Consider the following 20,693-nt stretch of genomic DNA (forward strand, 5'->3'; position numbering starts at 1 on the left):
GTAATAGAACACCGATCTCATGGATTCATGCAGTATAACTATACTGCATGGATCTCTATGAGAGATCAGAGTGCATATACTAGAAGGCCCCCAGGGGGGAATAACCCTAACCCCAGGGGGGCTTCTAGTATATGTGTAAAGTAAAAGAAAAATGTATTTTTAATGACACAAAGCCCCCTCCCCTAATAAAAGTCTGAATCACCCCCCTTTCCCCATTTTATAAATAAAAATAAATAAATTAATTAATAAACAAACATGTTTGCTATCGCCACGTGCGTAATCGCCCGAACTATTAATTAATCACATTCCTGATCTCACACGGTAAACGGCGTCAGCGCAAAAAAATCCCAAAGTGCAAAATTGCGCATTTTTGGTCGCTTCAAATCCAGAATAATTGTAATAAAAAGCGATCAAAAAGTCATATATGCGCAATCAAGGTACCGATAGAAAGATCACATCATGGCGCAAAAAATGACACCTCACACAGCCCCATAGACCAAAGGATAAAAGCGCTATAAGCCTTGGAATGGAGCGATTTTAAGGAACATATATTTTCTTTAAAAGGTTTTAATTTTTTACAAGCCATCAAATCAAATAAAAGTTATACATGTTACATATCATTGTAATCGTAACAACTTAAGGAACATATATAACGAGTCAGTTTTACCCCAGGGCGAACGGAGTAAAAACAACCCCCCCCCCAAATAAAAATAAAAAACATTATTTTTTTTTCAACTTCGCCACACATATAATTTTTTTCTGGTTTTTCCGGCACATTTTAGGCAAAAATTACATCTGCCATAGCAAAATACAATTAGTTGCGCAAAAAATAAGGGCTCATTTGGGTCTCTAGGTGGAAAAATGCAGGCGCTATGGCCTTATATACACGAGGAGGGAAAAACGAAAACGCAAAAATGAAAACTGGCTGTGTCCCCTAAGGGTTAAACAACGGCCGTTGTTTCACGACCAGCCCGTATGCTCGTAATTCTACTGCCGTTGTTTTGACCACAAAATTCCGGCCGGTGAAAACAACGTAGTTTACGTAGTGTGAACATAGCCTTAAAGTGGGTGTCCTTTCACATCCCTGCCTGTGAATGAATAAATGACAGAATGAATGAAAGAACCCCCTTATCATACAGCTGTTGTATTATATCAAAACATCAAATGACATTCCCATGAAAATGTTATTACTATTTGTCTTTTTTTTACATCCAGATGTGGTGAGGGTGAGAAGAGGCCAGTCTGCTGTTCTGCAATGTGATGCTGATCCTGTAGACACATTATTAATAGTTACATGGAAGCTTCATCTATATAATTCCTCCTGTATAATAGCATATAAAATAGAGGAAGACAATACAAAGAAATCATACAGCTCCTGCAGCACAAGGATGAGAATTGACAATCTATCACTGAGTATCACTAATACTGAGGTATCAGATGAAGGAAGGTACACATGTGAAGTGGTACATGGTACAGACACAGTCATCAGATACGTTGTACTACAAGTATTAGGTGAGTTGTAAAGTTTATCCTTTATATAACCTAAGGACATTTTGTGTTGACATTTAGTATATACTGTATATATGACATTAGTAACAGGATTGTAAAAACACAAGGGTCCATCAGGTTTAACCTATAACTGTACTGTGTTAGTTCAAAGAAGGGTACAAAACCCTTATAAGGTGGATACTAGTGATGAGCGAGCATGCTGGTCCGAGCTTGGTACTCGATCAAGTATTAGGGTACTTGATGGTACTCGTTACTCGGACGAGCATCTCGCAATACTTGAGAAAATCTCATCATCCGTTTCCTGTAAGTTTGGGTGCTATTTCTCAGCCAATAAACATTCAGGAGACTCTTTGGTACATCCTGCGATCACGTGGAACCCATACATGTCGATAGCAGCGATTGGTTGGCCAGATCAGATGACCCTGCCATATAAACGTGCAGCCGGCAGTGCTCGCTTCAGACGCATGCTGTGAGAGATCAGGGATAGAGCTGCTGCTTCTCAGGGAGAGCGTCAGTGTAGGATTTAGTGTTCCAGTAGGCAGGGAATAATAGCAATACAAACAAACAGCCCTTTTCAGGGCTTAAAAAGTGTTTTTTAATAGTATTACTACAGATTACTGGCTGGGACTTGCAGTGCTGCTACCACAATTTCACCAGCACACTGTGGTGATCGGCTGCTGGCAGAAAGGGGGCATTAGGTGTTGCATATAGACCCCTAAGAAGTGCTCAGTGTACTCTTTTTTTTTTTTTTTTTTTTTGGAGCTGGTGATGCTGCTGTACTACATTGGATTGCTGGGATTTGTAGTACACCTGCATAGAACTTCACTGCTCATTGGACGGGGGTGTCACAGAGTGTGTATCTAGGTCCAGCCACTACCACATTGTACCTTACAGCCCCCCCTAAACTAGTGGGTACTACACTGTATTGCTGGGATTTGTAGTACACCTGCATAAAACTTCACTGCTCATTGGATGGGGGTATCCCAGCTGACATGTCAGTTTTCTGCGGCCACAATTCAGTGAATAGAGGCCGTAGTCAGTTCACACAATGAAGCAAGCGTCTGCGGCCGGCAGCGAGCGGCTGTGAGGAGTTCTGTTGCTGGCGCACGCTGATGCGCCCGTATCAGAACACTGCGGCCGGAAAGATCATCCGATCGGTACTGCAGTACCGGCCGGGATGATCTTTTCAGAGACCGGCCATCCACGGAACGGCCGGTCCTGTACGCCATGTGAACATGGCCTTAATAAGGTTGGAAATGGACATCAGGTTCAACCTATAACCCTACTGTTTTGATCCAGAGGAAGACAAAAGCCCTCATGAGGCAGATGCCAATTGACCCACATCCACTCCAATATGCCAATTGGAATAAATCTCTGAATTACCATCCTATCACATATAATCTTGTGCCCATAAATGGGAATATTATACTTTGCAAGAGAAGCATCCAGGCTCCCCCTGAACTTGTTCATTGAATCAACTCCTTCTGAACTTGTTCATTGCTCTTACAGTAAAGAATCCGTGCTGGTGGTAAAACCTTCTTTCCTCTAGAGGTGCAGGATGCCCCCTTGTCATTTTTACATGATAATAATACTGTTCACAGCAAGAGAAAAGTCATGTGCTAAACCTGCTGGATGCCGTGATTGGCCCACGTCTATACCTGTGTTAGTGAGGACAGCAGACCGTCTTATGAAACCTATTTGGAAGAGATTGAAGTTGACTATTCTCTATTCTCCAGAAATATATGACTTTCTGAAGCTTCTCAAACATCTCAGGAATGTAGAACCTCCAGCATTGGGTGGAGCACTTTTTAAGTGCTCTTGATTCCAGAGTGCTCTACATATAACATACAGAATGTAACATAAAATCAAGTAAACAACAGGAATAAAGTAAATGACAGACTGGCACATAGGGACAGTGTCGGACTGGAGTACCTTGGGCCCACCAGGGGAAATCATTCTTGGGGCCCACCCTTCTGCCACTATACTTATTTATGGTCACAATAATAAGGGTACATTAACACGGCGTGATTTGGGGCAGTGTAGGGCTGCAAACGATTGCTAATCAGCAGGGCAGGAATATATAGAGATGTGCGGCCGACAGCAATGATTATTACAGACGCACAAAAGATCAAATCAGCCGACTATCGGGCATTTGCGTGTCAGCTGATCTCTGGCACTTTTACATGCGGCTTCCTAGGAGTGTTACCCATAATTGGCCGGTGTAATTGGGTTATAAGATTATTTCCTTTGTATGATAACGCTGTATACTTAGATACAAAAGTCATACAGCTACCAATGACACCAGAATATAAAGAGCAAATATCCCCACACATATTACCGCCATACTGTTACTGACCAGATCCTGTATACCAAGACTGATATTACCAATAATACCATTATATAGGAGGGAAATATTATCACCATACATATTACCGCCATACTGTTACTGACCAAATCCTGTATACCAATATTACCAATAATACCAGTATACAAGGGGGAAATATTACCGCCACACCACAACCATTACCATCACTATATTGTTACTGGCCAAATCCAGTATACTAAGACCAATAAAACACAGTACCGGATTACAAGCAACAAATATTACCACATACTGCCTAACACCACCACATACTGCCTAACACCACCACATATTGACTAACACCACCACTGCTACTGACTAACACCACCACATTACTGACTAACACCACCACTGCTACTGACTAACACCACCACATTACTGACTAACACCACCACTGCTACTGACTAACACGACCACATTACTGACTAACACCACCACTGCTACTGACTAACACCACCGCTGCTACTGAATAATCCACTGTACACAGATCACCATCACCTCATACAGTCATATAGAGGTGGATGCAGCTCCACACAGGTTGTATACACCATATACATTACAGTGCAAATATATCAGGTGACTCACAGGGGACGTCTTCTCTGATCAGAGTTCTTCCATTTTCATCTTCTTCTCCATCTGCCCTGGGTCATTATGAGAACTTCTATGAGCCACGAATCCACAGAATCTGCCAGAGAAATATATTAGGCTCCTCACTCTGTCACCATCCTCATCTCTATACTAACTGCACATCTGTATTGGCCCCTTTACACCCTTATTTAGTAGGCAGCCCTGACACTATGTATGTATTAGAGATGAGCGAATCGGGTTCGAGTTCCAGTCCATCCGATCCCAAACTCTCGGCATTTGATTAGCGGTGGCTGCTGAACTTGGATAAAGCTCTAAGGTCTGGAAAACATGGATACAGCTAATGACTATATCTATGTTTTCCACATAGCCTTAGGGCTTTATCCAACTTCAGCAGCCACCGCTAATCAAATGCCGAAAGTTCGGGTTCGGATGAACTCAAGCATGCTCCAGGTTCCCTCATCTCTAGTGTATATATATATATATATATATATATATATATATATATATATATAAAAAGTAGAAAACCGCAGCACTCCAAATAGATTAAAAAAACTGTGGTATTTATTTTCGCACAAAAACTTGCTTTATAAAGCTCTCAGCGAGAGCGAAACGTCGCAAGTTTTTGGGTGAAAATAAATACCACAGTTTTTTTAATCTATTTGGAGTGCTGCGGTTTTCTACTTTTTATACACTTTGCACGATTGGTCCCTTGTGCTAACCGCTTGGCACCACCTGCAGGACTTTTTTTCTATATATTTATATATATATATATCCCTTATAATAGGGTCCCCTCTGTGTTGTCCCCATTATAGATGGCCTCCCCTGTGTTGTCCCCCTTATAAATGGCACCCCATATTGTCAATCCCCCATATAGGTACCCCCCTTATGTTGTCCATCCCCATATATATAGCCCCCTCATGTTGTCCTTCTTCAATATAGATATCCCCCTTATGTTGTCCATTCCCCCATATAGCCCCCTCATGTTGTCCATCCCCTATAGCCCCCTCATGTTGTCCATTCCCCCCATTTAGCCCCCTCATGCTGTCCATTCCCCCCATATAGCCCCCCTCATGTTGTCCATCTCCCCCCATAGCCAGCCCCCCCATGTTGTCCATCTCCCCCATAGCCAGGCCCCCCCCATGTTGTCCATCTCCCCCATAGCCAGCCCCCCCCATGTTGTCCATCTCCCCATAACCAGCCCCCCCCCATGTTGTCCATCTCCCCCATAGCCAGCCCCCCCCCCATGTTGTCCATCTCCCCCATAGCCAGCCCCCCCATGTTGTCCATCTCCCCCATAGCCAGCCCCCCCCCCATGTTGTCCATCTCCCCCATAGCCAGCCCCTTCCCATGTTGTCCATCTCCCCCATAGCCAGCCCCTTCCCATGTTGTCCATCTCCCCCCTATGATAAAAAAACAAAAACAAAACCCAACTCACCTGTCACCACGCTCCCCCGACGGTCGCGCGTCTCTTCTTCTCTCTTCCCAGACAGATGAGCAGCTCCTGGTCCCGAGCAGCACCATCAACACTGAGCTCGCGCGCGTCGCAGCGGCTGGGACTTCCGGTATGCGCTACATGAACCGGAAGTCCTAGCTGCCGGACCGCGCACAGAGCTCAGTGGTGATGACGCTGCCGGGACCAGCAGCTGCTCATCTGTCCGGGCGGCGGCGGCACCGGCACGCTTGTGACCGCAAGCAAGACGCTGCTTGCAGTCACAATCGTGATTGACAGGGCGGGAAGCCTATGGCTTCTCGCCCTGTCATTGGGAACACTGCTTGATTTAACTGAAAGCGATCGTTGCGATCGCTTGCAGTTAAAAGGGAAGGTGCGGGCCGGCAATCGGAGGCTGAGTGAGCCCCCCAGGAGCACGGGGGCCCCCGCTGCATGTTCCCTGACTGGGGGGCGGGGCCTACTCCTGCTCGGGGCCCACCGGGGCCCAGTCCGACCCTGTATAGGGAGGGAGGACCCTGAATCCTTGCAGATTGTATAAGGGCTTACAATCTACAAGCACTAGAATTGTCCCAAAGCCTCCACATCAGACCTACTGCCCTCCATGGGGCTCAGAGCCTGTTTCAGTCCTGCGGCTTACACTCTGAGCAGGCTTCTCTAGCTTCCATGTGCAGGCTGACTACTTCCTCCTTCAGTCACAATCCTCTACTCTCTGCTGTCATCTTATGTCCAGAAAAGGTATAATCCACACAGAAGAGACTTATAGGAAACACAAATAGCAGGATGCCAGGACAGGAGCAGGAACAGTTCAAAATTTAAAGGGGTTATCCAGCGCTACAAAAACATGGCCACTTTTGCCTCACTCTTGTCCCCAGGTCAGGTGCGGTTTTCAATTAAGCTCCTTTCACTTCAATGGAATTGAGCTTCAAACCCCACCCAAACTGGAGACAAGAGAGGGGGAAAAGTGGCCATGTTTTTGAAGTGCTGGATAACCCCTTTAAAAGGACCAAATAAGATATAACCAGAAACAAAAAAAAGATCTGCCACAAAATCATAAATTTGCAATTCACACAATAATATTAACCAAAGAAAACATTGCAAAAAACCCATATGTATAGAAAAAATATATATACAATTCTTTATTTAGGTAATAATTTAATACATAGTACAAACATGGGATAAAATGCAACTGGAGAAGGGGACATATATATATATATATATATATATATATATAGAGAGAGAGAGAGAGAGAGAATTATTGATGGAGAATTAAATCCACAGCTTAAATATATATCCACAGCTTCAATATAGATTGTCCATCTATAACGGTACTGACAGTCCGGGTGGGTCATAACTCCACTACAGCAGTAGTGGAGTATAATAGGGGCGTTTCGGGCGGCAGACCGGGGCCTAGAGCTCCTGGGGGGCCCATGACCACCCAAAAAGACTTATACTTTCAGTGGTGTACTGTCTCCTGGCTACACTTCCGCCATGATTTTCAAAAAATCACAGTTTTTTTATGACAATTTTACACAAATCAGGACATCATGACATTATCTATCCTGTACTATGAACGCCAGGCTAGTGCTTCCATAGTTACAGTGGGGTGGGGGGGCCCAGGCTTGGTGAACAGCCCGGGGCCTATGGTAAAGTTAATCCACCCCTGCACTACAGACAACCGTGATAAGCGCCCAAGGGACCCATCACATTGGGGAAAAGGTATAGCCAGCCTCAAGAACTAAAATCAGGTGTGCCTTCATACCTGTGTGCTGATTCAGCACTGGCGTCACAACAACCTACTATCCGGCTGAACTATACTCCACCAACCAACCACCACAGTAGTGACGTAACACTGTACCATCTAGCAAGTGACTGGTCGAGCGCACACCACGATATAGAAGCCTCTTCTCCTGTCAATCACCCCTGCAAAGTGTACTGACAGGGAGAGAGCAGTGACTAGTTACGGCACGGTCTATGCTCCAATTTGGGCATTTGGATACCCGCACACGAGAAAAACGGACTGATTTCCTGCATGTAAAGTTACAGAAGAAGACACAGAAGAATAGCACATCTAGTGGGCACTGCTAGTAGCTTTATTAGTAAAATTGTGGTGATTGGTTCCCTTTAAAAAATTGACTATAGGAGCAAAATACAGTGGTACCTCGGGTTTAAGAGTAACTTGGATTGAGAGTGTTTTGCAAGAAGAGCTCATAGTTTTTCAAAATTGTAACTCGGTTTAAGAGCATCGCCTTGGTTTAAGAGCTCTCTGTGCTGGGTGGGAGGGAAATTCGGGGAGGGGCATGGTCTGCATAGCGGGGTCTATAGCCCTGTACTCTGACCAGGAAGACTCCTTCTCCTTCCAAATCATAGTAGATCCACATCAGACTGGGGCTTGCATCATGAGACAGGACTGTGGAGGTAATCTCTTCATAGCTGCATGTATGTGCCCACATCTGCCCTGCTCATTCCTCCATGCTCCATGCAGTCTCTGTCAGCCCTGGTGTTTCCCATCCTCTCCATTTCTTCTATACTGTGACTGCATTTACACTCAGCTATACACACTGCTATAATCTGCCTGCACTTACACTCAGCCATTCACACTGCTGCTATAATGTGCCTGCACTCACACTCAGCTATGCACACTGCTGCTATAATGTACCTGCATTCACACTCAGCTATACACACTGCTGCTATAATGTGCCTGCACTCACACTGCTGTCATTTGACTACACAGACCTCTGACAGCAGCCTTGCTTCTCTATTCTTGCCTTTTGTACTACACTCCGGCATTATGGGGATCTGCACCTCCATTCTGTATGTACAAACTGCTGCTGTGTTATCAGGTTTATGCATTTACTATACATTATATGCCACATGCTCATTGCTATACTGTACAGTAACTTATAATATGACATATTCAGCTGTTTCTCAATGTTTATTTTACATGTTATTCAGAATAAAAAAAAATCATTATTTTGGATTATGTGGAACCAATTGTCTGCATTTCAAAGATACCTTATGGGAAAATTTGCTTTGGTTTAAGAGTGATTTGGATTGCAAGCACGGTCCCGGAACTATTTATGCTCATAATCCAAGGCACCACTGTACATGGGTTTGTTTATGGTCTATAATCATGAAGGCATATGGGTGGTGTTACACCTAGTGTAAAGCCTGAGATGTAGCTGACTGAATGAGGGACTCTCTCTTTGCTGTTTTTTGCAATTGAAAGAGGTAACGTTTTTCCTTAAGAAGACAGTTCTCCCCTCTAGTTGTGCATTGGGTATAACACCATGTTCCACCACGGTTATCCTATCCCCATTGCACACGCAGTATATCCCAGCACTAGTTAATGACAACCACACTGGCTATTACATTAGTCTGATAATGTTCTTTCTGGATATTTCTTCTGTGTTGACTGGTTTTATATCTTCCATAGACTGTAATGGAAAGGGACTGAGAATGCTTTAATAGAAAGAGACTGACGGGAACAAGGGCCAGGAACCCAAGACAAATGCATAAGACCATTATGATGTTTTGGTTGATGTAGAGCCCCCGTGACACCCTGTACATTGTACCAATAACCAATCACCTTTCTCTTTTTCAGTTCAGCCATATCCCATCTATTTAACATTAACCAGTGATGGATCTCCAGTGTGTGGCGCCATTGGTGGGAATCCTCCTGCAGAGATCTCCTGGATCCCACATTTAGATAATATAAACACCACAGTAGTGGAGGAGCCGGACCAGACGTGGTCAGTGATCAGCACACTCAGGAGAAAGGGGATGAATGAGACCTCAGTGACTTGTGTTGTGTCTCATCCAACATTAGAAAATCCATGGAAAAAAATCATTGTAGTAAATGGTAAGTAGTTAGTTACTTTTATGAAACAACTACAGGATCTCACTAGTGTAGAACCTCATTAATGTGGCATTACTAATCTTGCTCTGGCACTATAAACTGGTTCCTGTCTATGAAATTTATGTATTAACCCTTTGAGGACCAGGCCCAAAATGACCCATTGGACCACGCAAATTTTGATCTTAGTGTTTTCATTTTTCCCTCCTCCCCTTCTAAGAGCTCTAGCACTCTCAGTTTTCTATCTACAAGCCATGTAAGTGCTTATTTGTTACAGGAATAGTTGTACTTTGTAATGGCGTCTTTCATTTTACCATAACATGTATGATGGAATCCCAAATATATTATTTATGAAGATATAAATTGGTGAAATCGCAAAAAAGAATGCAATATGGTAACATTTGGGGGGTTCCTGTGTCTACGTAATACACTATATGGTAACAGCGACATAATACTATTATTCTATAGGTCAGTCCGAACACAACCATATGCAGGTTACACAGATTCTCTAATGTTATATATATTTTTTTAAATGAAATCCTTTTTTTTGGCAATTAATTATAGTGCTTGAAAAGCACTATATTGTAATCCGTATTCTTCTTCTTCTTCTTCTTCTTCTTCTTCTTCCGTTTCTTCTTCCAGCCTTTTTTCTGCTCGTAATACAGCCCGAACCGCTTTGTGCACACACTCCGTTCAAACTGCGTTTCGAAGCCCTCGGCGGTGTGTGGTGTGCTATCTATTTTTCGTTTCGATCGGATTTGTCGTTTTTAAGAAATATACGTTAAACAACCCCAAATTTCCCATTGCAAATAATGGCCATACTCTAACCGCTGACAGCCAATCACAGCACATATGCAAATAGCTGAAATATAGCAGCCAATAGGAACTCTAAGGTCTCGTCATGCAATGTATCACACCATCCACAGTCACATGTCCACTATTGGCCAATAGAAGATGTAATATATGGAAGGTCCTTAACGATTTTGTCTCCCCGACATGAGTAAGATTGTCATGGTAATTGAGCAATGATCTTTACCATTATAAGTACTCAGATCGCTCTTAAAGGGACCCAGGTCACCCTTAAAGGAACGCAAGTCGCTCTTAAAGGGACCCAAGTCTCTCTTAAAGGGACGGGAGCCATGTCGCTCTTAAAGGGACCCAATTTGCTCTTAAAGGGACGGGAGCCATGTCGCTCTTAAAGGGACCCAAGTCGTTCTTAAAGGTACCCAAGTCGCTCTTAAAGTGGCGGGACCCAAGTCGCTCTTAAAGGGACGGGACCCAAGTCGCTCTTAAAGGGTCCCATGTAGCTCTTAAAGGGATCCAAGTCGCTCTTAAAGGGACGGGACCCAAGTTGCTCTTAAACGGACGGGACACTCCAAAAGGTATGGGACCCATGTCGCTCTTAAAGAGACCCATGTCGCTAGAGCGACCTGGGTCCCTTTAAGAGCGGCCCGGGTCCCTTTTAAGAGCGACCTGGGTCCTTTTAAGAGCGAAATATGTCCCTTCAAGAGCGACCAAGGTCCCTTTAAGAGCGACCTGGGTCCCTTTAAGAGCAAAATATGTTCCTTTAAGAGCGACCTGGGTCCCTTTAAGAGCGAAATATGTCCCTTTAAGAGCGAAATATGTCCCTTTAAGAGCGACCTGGGTCCCTTTAAGAGCGAAATATGTCGCTTTAAGAGCAAAATGGGTCCTTTTAAGAGCAACCTGGGTCCCTTTAAGAGTGAAATGGGTCCCTTTAAAAGCAAAATGGGTCCCTTTAAGAGCGATCTGGGTCCCTTTAAGAGCAAAATGGGTCCCTTTAAGAGCGAAATGGGTCCCTTAAAGAACGAAATAGGTCCCTTTAAGAGCAAAATATGTCCCTTTAGGAGCAAAATTGGTCCCTTTAAGAGCAAAATTGGTCCCTTTAAGAGCGAAATATGTCCCTTTAAGAGCAAAATATGTCCCTTTAAAAGCAAAATTGGTCCCTTTAAGAGCGACCTGGGTCCCTTTAAGAGCAAAATGGGTCCCTTTAAGAGCGACCTGGTTCCTTTTTAAGAGCGACCTGGGTCCCTTTAAGAGCAAAATGGGTCCCTTTAAGAGCGACCTGGGTCCCTTTAAGAGCGAAATTGGTCCCTTTAAGCGTGAAATTGGTCCCTTTAAGAGCGACCTGGGTCCCTTTAAGAGCGACTTGGGTCCCTTTAAGAGCGACCTGGGTCCCTTTAAGAGCAAAATGGGTCCCTTTAAGAGCAAAATGGGTCCCTGTAAGAGCGATCTGGGTCCCTTTAAGAGCGAAATGGGTCCCTTTAAGAGTGACCTGGGTCCCTTTAAGAGCAAAATATGTCCCTTTAAGAGCGAAATATGTCCCTTTAAGAGCAAAATGGGTCCTTTTAAGAGCGACCTGGGTCCCTTTAAGAGCGAAATTGGTCCCTTTAAGCGTGAAATTGGTCCCTTTAAGAGCAACCTGGGTCCCTTTAAGAGCGACCTGGGTCACTTTAAGAGCGAAATATGTCCCTTTAAGAGAAAATGGGTCCTTTTAAGAGCGACCTGGGTCCCTTTAAGAGTGAAATGGGTCCCTTTAAGCGTGAAATGGGTCCCTTTAAGAGCGAAATGGGTCCCTTTAAGAGCGACCTGGGTCCCTTTAAGAGCAAAATATGTCCCTTTAAGAGCGAAATATATCCCTTTAAGAGCAAAATATGTCCCTTTAAGAGCAAAATGGGTCCCTTTAAGAGCAACCTGGGTCCCTTTAAGAGCAAAATTGGTCCCTTTAAGCGTGAAATTTGTCCCTTTAAGAGTGAAATTGGTCACTTTAAGAGCGACCTGGGTCCCTTTAAGAGCAAAATGGGTCCCTTTAAGAGCGACCTGGGTCCCTTTAAGAGCAATCTGGGTCCCTTTAAGAGCAATCTGGGTCCCTTTAAGAGTGATCTGGGTCCCTTTAAGAGCGAAATGGGTCCCTTTAAGAGCAAAATGGGTCCCTTTAAGAGCGACCTGGGTCCCTTTAAGAGCAAAATATGTCCCTTTAAGAGCGAAATATGTCCCTTTAAGAGCAAAATGGGTCCCTTTAAGAGCGACCTGGGTCCCTTTAAGAGTGAAATTGGTCCCTTTAAGCGTGAAATTGGTCCCTTTAAGAGGGAAATTGGTCCCTTTAAGAGCGACCTGGGTCCCTTTAAGAGCGAAATATGTCCCTTTAAGAGCAACCTGGGTCCCTTTAAGAGCAAAATATGTCGCTTTAAGAGCAAAATGGGTCCTTTTAAGAGCGACCTGGGTCCCTTTAAGAGCAACCTGGGTCCCTTTAAGAGCAAAATATGTCGCTTTAAGAGCAAAATGGGTCCTTTTAAGAGCGACCTGGGTCTCTTTAAGAGCGACCTGGGTCCCTTTAAGAGCGATCTGGGTCCCTTTAAGAGCAAAATATGTCCCTTTAAGAGCGACCTGGGTCCCTTTAAGAGCGACCTGGGTCCCTTTAAGAGCGAAATATGTCCCTTTTAGAGCGAGATATGTCCCTTTAAGAGCAAAATGGGTCATTTTAAGAGCGAACTGGGTCCCTTTAAGAGTGAAATGGGTCCCTTTAAGCGTGAAATTGGTCCCTTTAAGAGCGATCTGGGTCCCTTTAAGAGCGAAATGGGTCCGTTTAAGAGCAAAATGGGTCCCTTTAAGAGCGACCTGGGTCCCTTTAAAAGCCATTTGGGTCCCTTTAAGTGCAACGGGGGCCCTTTAAGAGCGACCTGGGGCCCTTTTAGAGTGAAATTGGTCCCTTTAAGAGTGATCTGGGTCCCTTTAATAGCAAAATGGGTTCCATTAAGAGAGACCTGGGTCCCTTTAAGAGCGACCTGGGTACCTTTAAGAGCGACCTGGGACCCTTTAAGAGTGACCTAGGTACCTTTAAGAGCGACCTGGGTCCCTTTAAGAGCGACCTGGGTTCCGTTAAGAGTGACCTGGGTCCCTTCAAGAGCGAAGGGACCCACGTCGTTCTTAAAGTGACCCAGGTCGCTCCTAAAGGGACCCATGTCGCTCTTAAAGGGACGGGAGCCAAGTTGCTCTTAAAGGGATGGGACCCAAGTCGCTCTTAAAGGGACGGCACCCAGGATTAAAGTTAAATGGAAGTCACTGGTAAAGGGGCGCTCTTTTCAAGCACTATGTATTTCCCTGGAAATGCAAATCTAGTTATAAATAAAATGGGACTATTGTGACGCTTATAACAGTTTTATTTTTTCATCTACGGGCTGTATGGGGTGTCATTTTTTCCGCCATGATCTCTAGTTTTTATTAATACCTTATTTGTGAAGATCGGACGTTTCTATCACTTTTTATTAATTTTTTTTAAATATAATGTAACATTAAATCGGTAATCCGCGCACTTTTTCCCCTATTTTCGTGTACGCCGTTCTCCGATCGCAATGACGCTTGTAATATTTTAATAGATCGGACAATTACGCACACTACGGTATATTATATGTTTATTTGTTTATTTATTTTTATATGTTTTATTTATATAATGGGAAAGGGGGGTGATTTCAACTTTTATTGGGGGAGGGTTTTTGGGGTAGTGTGTTGGTGTTTTTAACTTTTTTTTTTTTTACACATTTGAAGTCCCTTTGGGGGACTTTTACATACACTAGTTTGATTTCAACACTGATGATTGCTATGCCATAGGCATAGCATTGATCAGTGTTATCGGCGATCTGCTCATTGAGCCTGACTGTGCAGGCTTAGTGCAGCAGATCGCCGATCGGACCACACGGAGGAAGGTGAGAGACCTCCGGCGGTCCGTTTTACCGATCGGGACCCCCGCAGTCACACTGCGGGGGTCCTGATCGGCAAGTGACAGGGGACTCCCCCTGTCATATACACTTAAACGCCGTAAGGGGTTAATGACACGTGGCAGCGCGATCGCTGCAGCGTGTCATTACCGGTGAGGTCCCGGCTGCTGATTGCAGCCGGCCCCCACCTGCTATGAAGCGCGCTCCGCTCCGGAGCACGCTTCATAGCGGGAGAACCACCCAGGACGTACAGTTACGCCCTAGGTCGTCTGGGGACAGACTTCCATGGCGTAACTATACGCCCTGGGTCGTCTAAGGGTTAAGCTTCAGTTACCCCCAAGAATATGGAAGGTACCAGCATCAGCTTGCTGGGGAATCTAAACAGGTACAGAATATAGGCGAATGGCACAGATTTCAAGAAGTTTTCTAGGGATAAAAAAAATATTGATAGCCTATAAAATGCATAGACTACCTATAGCTGATCGTCAGGGTGCCCACACCTGGTGTCTCTACCGATTAGTTGTTTGGCACCTGCACTACACTGGGTCAGAAGCAGCTGGCTTATTCTCAGTGTGACAGTGGAGCCACATTACTGCAGCCTCATTGAGGAGAATAGGAACTGAGGCCGCAGTTACCTGATGCGGCCAACTACTTCCTGCCCAGTTCTCAGTGTAGTGCGGGTGCCAAACAGCTGATTGTTAGGGACACTGGGTGTGGGCACCCTGCCAATCAACTATAAGTAGCCTATACAATTTAGCAATAATTGTTATTCCTGGAAATTCTCTTTAAGGTTAACAACAATTTCTCATTTACTTCTTAACCTCTTACAAAGTAGCAGCACAGACCTTTTTACATACAGTGCAGATCTTGATAAAATAATACACTTGGTAGGGTACACCCTGCTGCAACTTGTAAAATATGGGAGGTGAATCCACTCTCTTGTCTTTTTACTCAGCAGCACAAAGGTTAGGGTAAAGTTACATACAGTCCCTTTGACATCCTCTAAAGGGGTACACACTACTTCACAGATTGGCTCTCCTACTCTTCCCAGCCACAGGGTGTAGACTGACGTTTGTAGCCTTACCAGACACATTTGCTTTTAGGTCCTGGTCTGCAGGACTTACACAGTTAGCACCGTGTCACAGTAAAGTGAATACATGACTTCCTTCTGGGCGTACAGCATGTGCTATGGACTGAAATGTTTAAGGCTTTTAAACAAAAAATCAACAATCCAGTGCAACTTACTGGAATCAGGTGATTTAATTTTTTTCCTTTAAATCTCAGGAAAACTTTTTTAAACAGAGTACTAGCGTACTAGACTACTAAAGTTTTAGTACTAGGATTATAAAGGGGGCTATCAACAGGTAAGAGAAATCTGTCAGGCCCCTTACCCTCTATAAGCCCTCCCTAGAAGCTTTAGGGCACCTCGTCCGGTCACCAAGCCCAAGTTTTCTCTTTGTCATTAAAAAATTGCTGAATAACAATTAAAAACAAACAAACAGACAAACAAAATGTAATCACTGTTTACCCCATAAGTAGGCATGGGGTCTGAGCTGCAGTGACACACTGCCCCAGCCACTCAGGATTGATTGACACCCTCAGTGGCTGGAAGGATGACAGAGGCCAGTGCGACAACACGCAGCTGCCGCCAGGCCTACTTACCAGACACTGTAAGTGGTGATTAAAGGGAAACTAGCAGCAGGTCAGACAAATCTAACCTTTTATGTCCTATTGTGCACGAGGCACTGAGGATTACGGTAAGTCTCTTACCTTCATCCTCTGCTCCATTGGCGTGCAATTTTGATGCAGTGCTCTGCTCAGTAAAGCCGTTAGGAGAACTGCCCTGTCCCTAGAGCACTGGCACTGGAGGCTGGCCTTGGGAGGATCAACCATCTAGGGTTGGGGCAGTGCTTTAAACGGCCTTACTGGACAGAGAACTACAATAAAACTGCACAGGAATGGTACTGAGGATGAAGGTAAGAGACATATCTACATCCTTGGTGCTGCCTGCACAATAAGGGGCTATCAGCAGGTTATGTATATAAAGGTAGACAAGATGGACTGGATGGCTTTTCCTGCTGATAATCTTCAATGTCTCTGTCTAACATTTCATGTCTTTCCATACAACAGCTCAGAATACATGGATTTACAAGATACTGGGCTGTGTGATCAGTTTTCTCGTAATCTTAGCATGCCTTATCATTTGGAAGCTGCCCTATCTCAGGTAATAGTCCAATATTAGTATGTACTGTATTAGGTTATTATGTATCCCCCAGGTTGCATCTAATATTGCAATTCAGTCCCATTCATTTTAGTGGAGCTCTCCTGCAATGCTATAGACCCAACACATGCAGACATTATTTTAACAATTGATCACTGGGGAGAGGATCTATACACCCAAGGCTCATTGGTTTTGGGAGTGAAGAAGAGTGGCTCGGGTTCATCTTCTCTGATCATCCTATGTAGTTACAGGTGTAACCAGCCTCTTGATTCCTTGTACATTACGAATTTGCACTTCTGATGCTAAAAATAAGTTATCTAACATTAGTCCTCAATTAGTGTCCTTATCCTGATCCTTGGCACATAAGCATATGTAAACTCCACACATTTTTGTTTTTGGTTAATGGATTCAACCATGGCTACATCTGTATGTAATTATGACTGCAGTATATACTATATATTATACTCTATATGTGCAATCTGCTTCCACATTCCTTGGGTGCAAGTTCTGGTGATTTCCATACTTCCACGACTTTTCTTCCATTTTAAAATGTTGAGTAATGTAGTAATCTTTTAACTCCTTTCTCTGGGTATAGTTTGTATAGAGAACTTGACTGGAGACTATTCGGTCATTTCCTTATATTCTCGGTACATTGATTAGTGGATATGACTATGGCCTTTGGCTTTCCCTTCATGCTCACATTGTAGCTTTAATTGGTTTATTTTACTTGATTTTTTTCATCTTTGTCTATTTTCTATTGCAGAGACTTCTTTAAAAAGCAAATGCAAAATGATCGCGGCGAGGTAAGGTGACTGATAGAAACATAAGCACATTGGCCTTGTAGCCTCATTACAGGAATACAGACTTTATTGATAAGGAATCCCTTATTGCCACAGACTAGTAGAGTGACAGATAAAACACTGGACATGACCACATCAGGACACAGGGCTGACAAAGTAACCAACAAGGTCTACAGTAGACAGTAAACGCCTCTATATTCACTGCATTGTGTACAGTACATTGATAGAGGAATCTTTTACATACAGTACTTTCCAATGTTGGAGATCAGTGGGGGTCACAGGGGTCAGATCTGATCACAGATGCATTTAAACAAATACATTAGGGCAGAGTTCACACCATGATTTGTGCCTCCAAATCATGGATATGTTGGGAAAATAAAAATGACATGCCAACGTATTCCTCCTTGGACAGATACGGGCCCCATCCATTTCAATGGCCCAAGAGTAATCAGCTAGTGACTATGTTCAGGCAATTTTCTGAGCGTATCTAAGTTTTGTCCCGGACTAAAAAGTACCGCAAACCACACTTCCTAGTTCAAGGCAAAACCTGGATACACTCGGAGAATAATACCAATATAGTCACTAGCTGAGTGCACTCCGGCCATTGAAATGAATGAGCCCCATGCTGATCCGAGCAAGGACAGGTTGGCATGCCATTTTGCTGATGTGTCCATGCATTCGGGTTACTATGGGAGAGGGTTGGACACAGCCCCATTTCCATATAGTTAAAAAAATATTCTAGAAATACCCATGAAATTCAAAATGCAGTGCAAACATGCAACCACACAGTAGGTGGCGCTCAAGTGTTGCTTCAAACTGATGTATACAAATAGGATGGACACTAAAAGTGATTAAAAACCGAGCATAAATACAGTAAATATATTTATACACAGAACGGCTCAGCAATACATTGATTTGGTATCGCTGTAATCTTACTGACCTGCAGAATGAAGATAACATCAGTTTTACTACAGGTTTTTTTTTTTTTGTCTTTAATTTTAACCCTAAAATCATTTTATATTAGTCAGTATAGTTTATGGTGTAATGAAGAAGTTTTTAACATCTTTAAAGCAAAGGTACCACTAGTACATCGCTTTGCGTTTTTTTACATGAATAGACCGACGCAGGGGATATCAGTGCCGTGGTCCTTCTTTCGAATGACCCTGGTTTATTTCCAAGCACTGGCCCGACATCAAGCACTGGAGGCCCCCAGTGTGACGATCTCTACTCTCCTCTGATTCTAATGGAGCCAAGTCACAGAGGGGAGAGAAGATCGTCACACTGTGCGCTGGAACATGGCCGCGGATCGAAAAAAGGACCATGGCACCGGCATCTCTTTGACATCTCACCGACATCTAGTAGACAGATACTTCAGAAATTAATATTGTCTTTTTTGTTGTACACAGGACAAACTAGAATGTGAACCCTATGAAACCTTCACCCAAAACGACAATGTTATTTATTGGGTAGCTACAAGATCTGTCACCTTAGATAATGTGGCAGCCAATGTGTAATGCAAGACACGCCGATATAACTATAAGGCTATGCACGAAGATTTGCTGCATCGAGCTGTGTCAGCTATTGTTTGTTTGTATTTTTGTGTACAAATAAGTTAACATTCAATTTATATAATATTGTATAAAGAGAGTAAAGGGGGGGGGGAATGCATTAATTTTTTATTTTTCTTTGTCCACTGTTCACTTTTATGGGTTAGGCTGAGTAGAGGTTACGTATGTTTTTAATGTTTATAATTTTTTTTTATTTAATAAAGATACTTTTTTAATAGTTTATTGTATTTTTTTAGTTTGTGGCTTTAGTTGTTAAAACTGTTCATTTTGATTAATTATTTGTATTAACTTTATTATTGTATTTGATGATTTATGAACTTTTTTAATTCAATGTAGAATCATGGGCCCCATTCATATCACATTTCAGGTCTCCCCCAATTTTTACGTTTTCACCTACCGATTATCATCTTGAGCTATATTCAAAGAAAAAAATCTGCTTTAATTACTAGACCTTATTCACAAGCTGCAGAAATTTTTCACCTTTGGCAATGTCTGCCAAAAACCGTATGTGGTAAAAGAGCCCTGTGTTCTTACATTCTGTTGTAAGATTTTAAAGTTGTAAAATTAAGTGTCAGGACTCTTTTTTTTTTTGGATGTTTTTATGCATATTTTGGCATGTCTTTCACTTTGCTGTATAGGACTAAAAATACTTTCCAACTAGAAAATGATAAAGAATGATAAAGAATGATGATAAAGAATACTTGACACCATGGCCAATTATTTTTTTAAGAAATGTCCAAATGCAAAGAAAATACTGAAAATATGTCTGACATTTTTGGACTTTTTTTTAAATTTTAATAAAAAAATAGTCTTTTTAAAGTGACACTCTTTTGTGCATTCTGACATCTCTACACAGGTGTAAAGGGTAAATTTAGCAGTTTTCACACCTTACTTTATATCATACGTCATGGTGCTTGTTAAAGTAAAAAGTCGTCTTTTATGAACTGCAGATTGTGTTAAGTGGGCGGGGCCTCGCGACATTAGCACCACTTAGCCCCGCCCACACAACCTAGCACCACTTAGTCCCGCCACTTAGCCCCGCCCCCTTGGCAGCCATTGGTGGGCCGACCTAGAGGGGGTGGGGCCTAGACCTTTAGGCCAGCCTGTTCCAATGGCTGGTGAGGGGGCGTGACCAACGGTGGTGTTGTGGGCGGGGCTAATTGGCGCTAATGCCACGAGGCCCCGCCCACTTAACATAATCTGCAGTTGATAAAACATCACTTTTTACTTCAGATTTATTTGCTTTAAACAACTGTTTAGACAAACCAAAATCAGAAAAACGATATCCCAACAATCAAAATAACAAGATTTTTACATGATTTAACTCCTTGTCTAAACGTCAGTCATTTAGAAGGCTAAACTGTCACTTTACAATCAGTAAACAATCGCTTGATCGATTAATCTGTTGTGTATAAAGACCCTTACAGTAGGAATAATCTGTTGCCCATAGCAACCAATCACAGTTCAGCTTTCAATTATCACTGAGCTCTGCTATCCATTGCTAAGGGTAACGAAGATTATTCTTACCGTAAGGCTATATTCACACAATGTACGGACAATGGCCATTGTTTGGTACTCAAAAACAATGACCATTGTATTAAATGTCAAA

The 20,693-nt window shown here is 43.2% G+C and overlaps 1 protein-coding gene across 1 annotated transcript; it reads left to right on the forward strand.

Annotated features, from left to right (window-relative positions):
* The first annotated feature begins 1,294 nt into the window (after window positions 1-1,294).
* LOC138767920 (cell surface glycoprotein CD200 receptor 1-A-like) lies at window positions 1,295-19,169 on the forward strand. Its single transcript, XM_069945820.1, has 5 exons — window positions 1,295-1,512; window positions 9,511-9,768; window positions 16,626-16,719; window positions 17,480-17,519; window positions 18,923-19,169. The coding sequence occupies exons 1-5, from the start codon at window positions 1,389-1,391 to the stop codon at window positions 19,028-19,030; spliced, it is 624 nt and encodes a 207-aa protein (XP_069801921.1). The 5' UTR covers window positions 1,295-1,388; the 3' UTR covers window positions 19,031-19,169.
* Window positions 19,170-20,693: the final 1,524 nt, after the last annotated feature.

Source organism: Dendropsophus ebraccatus, chromosome 11 (assembly GCF_027789765.1).
Source record: "Dendropsophus ebraccatus isolate aDenEbr1 chromosome 11, aDenEbr1.pat, whole genome shotgun sequence".
In the NCBI taxonomy this organism is placed as follows: domain Eukaryota; kingdom Metazoa; phylum Chordata; class Amphibia; order Anura; family Hylidae; genus Dendropsophus; species Dendropsophus ebraccatus.

What these genes read in the sequence shown, in the direction of transcription:
- LOC138767920 (XM_069945820.1), top strand. Translation starts at nt 1,389, where the DNA reads ATGAGAATTGACAATCTATCACTGAGTATCACTAATACTGAGGTATCA. An exon ending in CGTTGTACTACAAGTATTAG is followed by an intron (nt 1,513 to 9,510) that starts GTGAGTTGTAAA and finishes TCTCTTTTTCAG; the next exon opens with TTCAGCCATATCCCATCTAT. An exon ending in TGGAAGCTGCCCTATCTCAG is followed by an intron (nt 16,720 to 17,479) that starts GTAATAGTCCAA and finishes TTTCTATTGCAG; the next exon opens with AGACTTCTTTAAAAAGCAAA.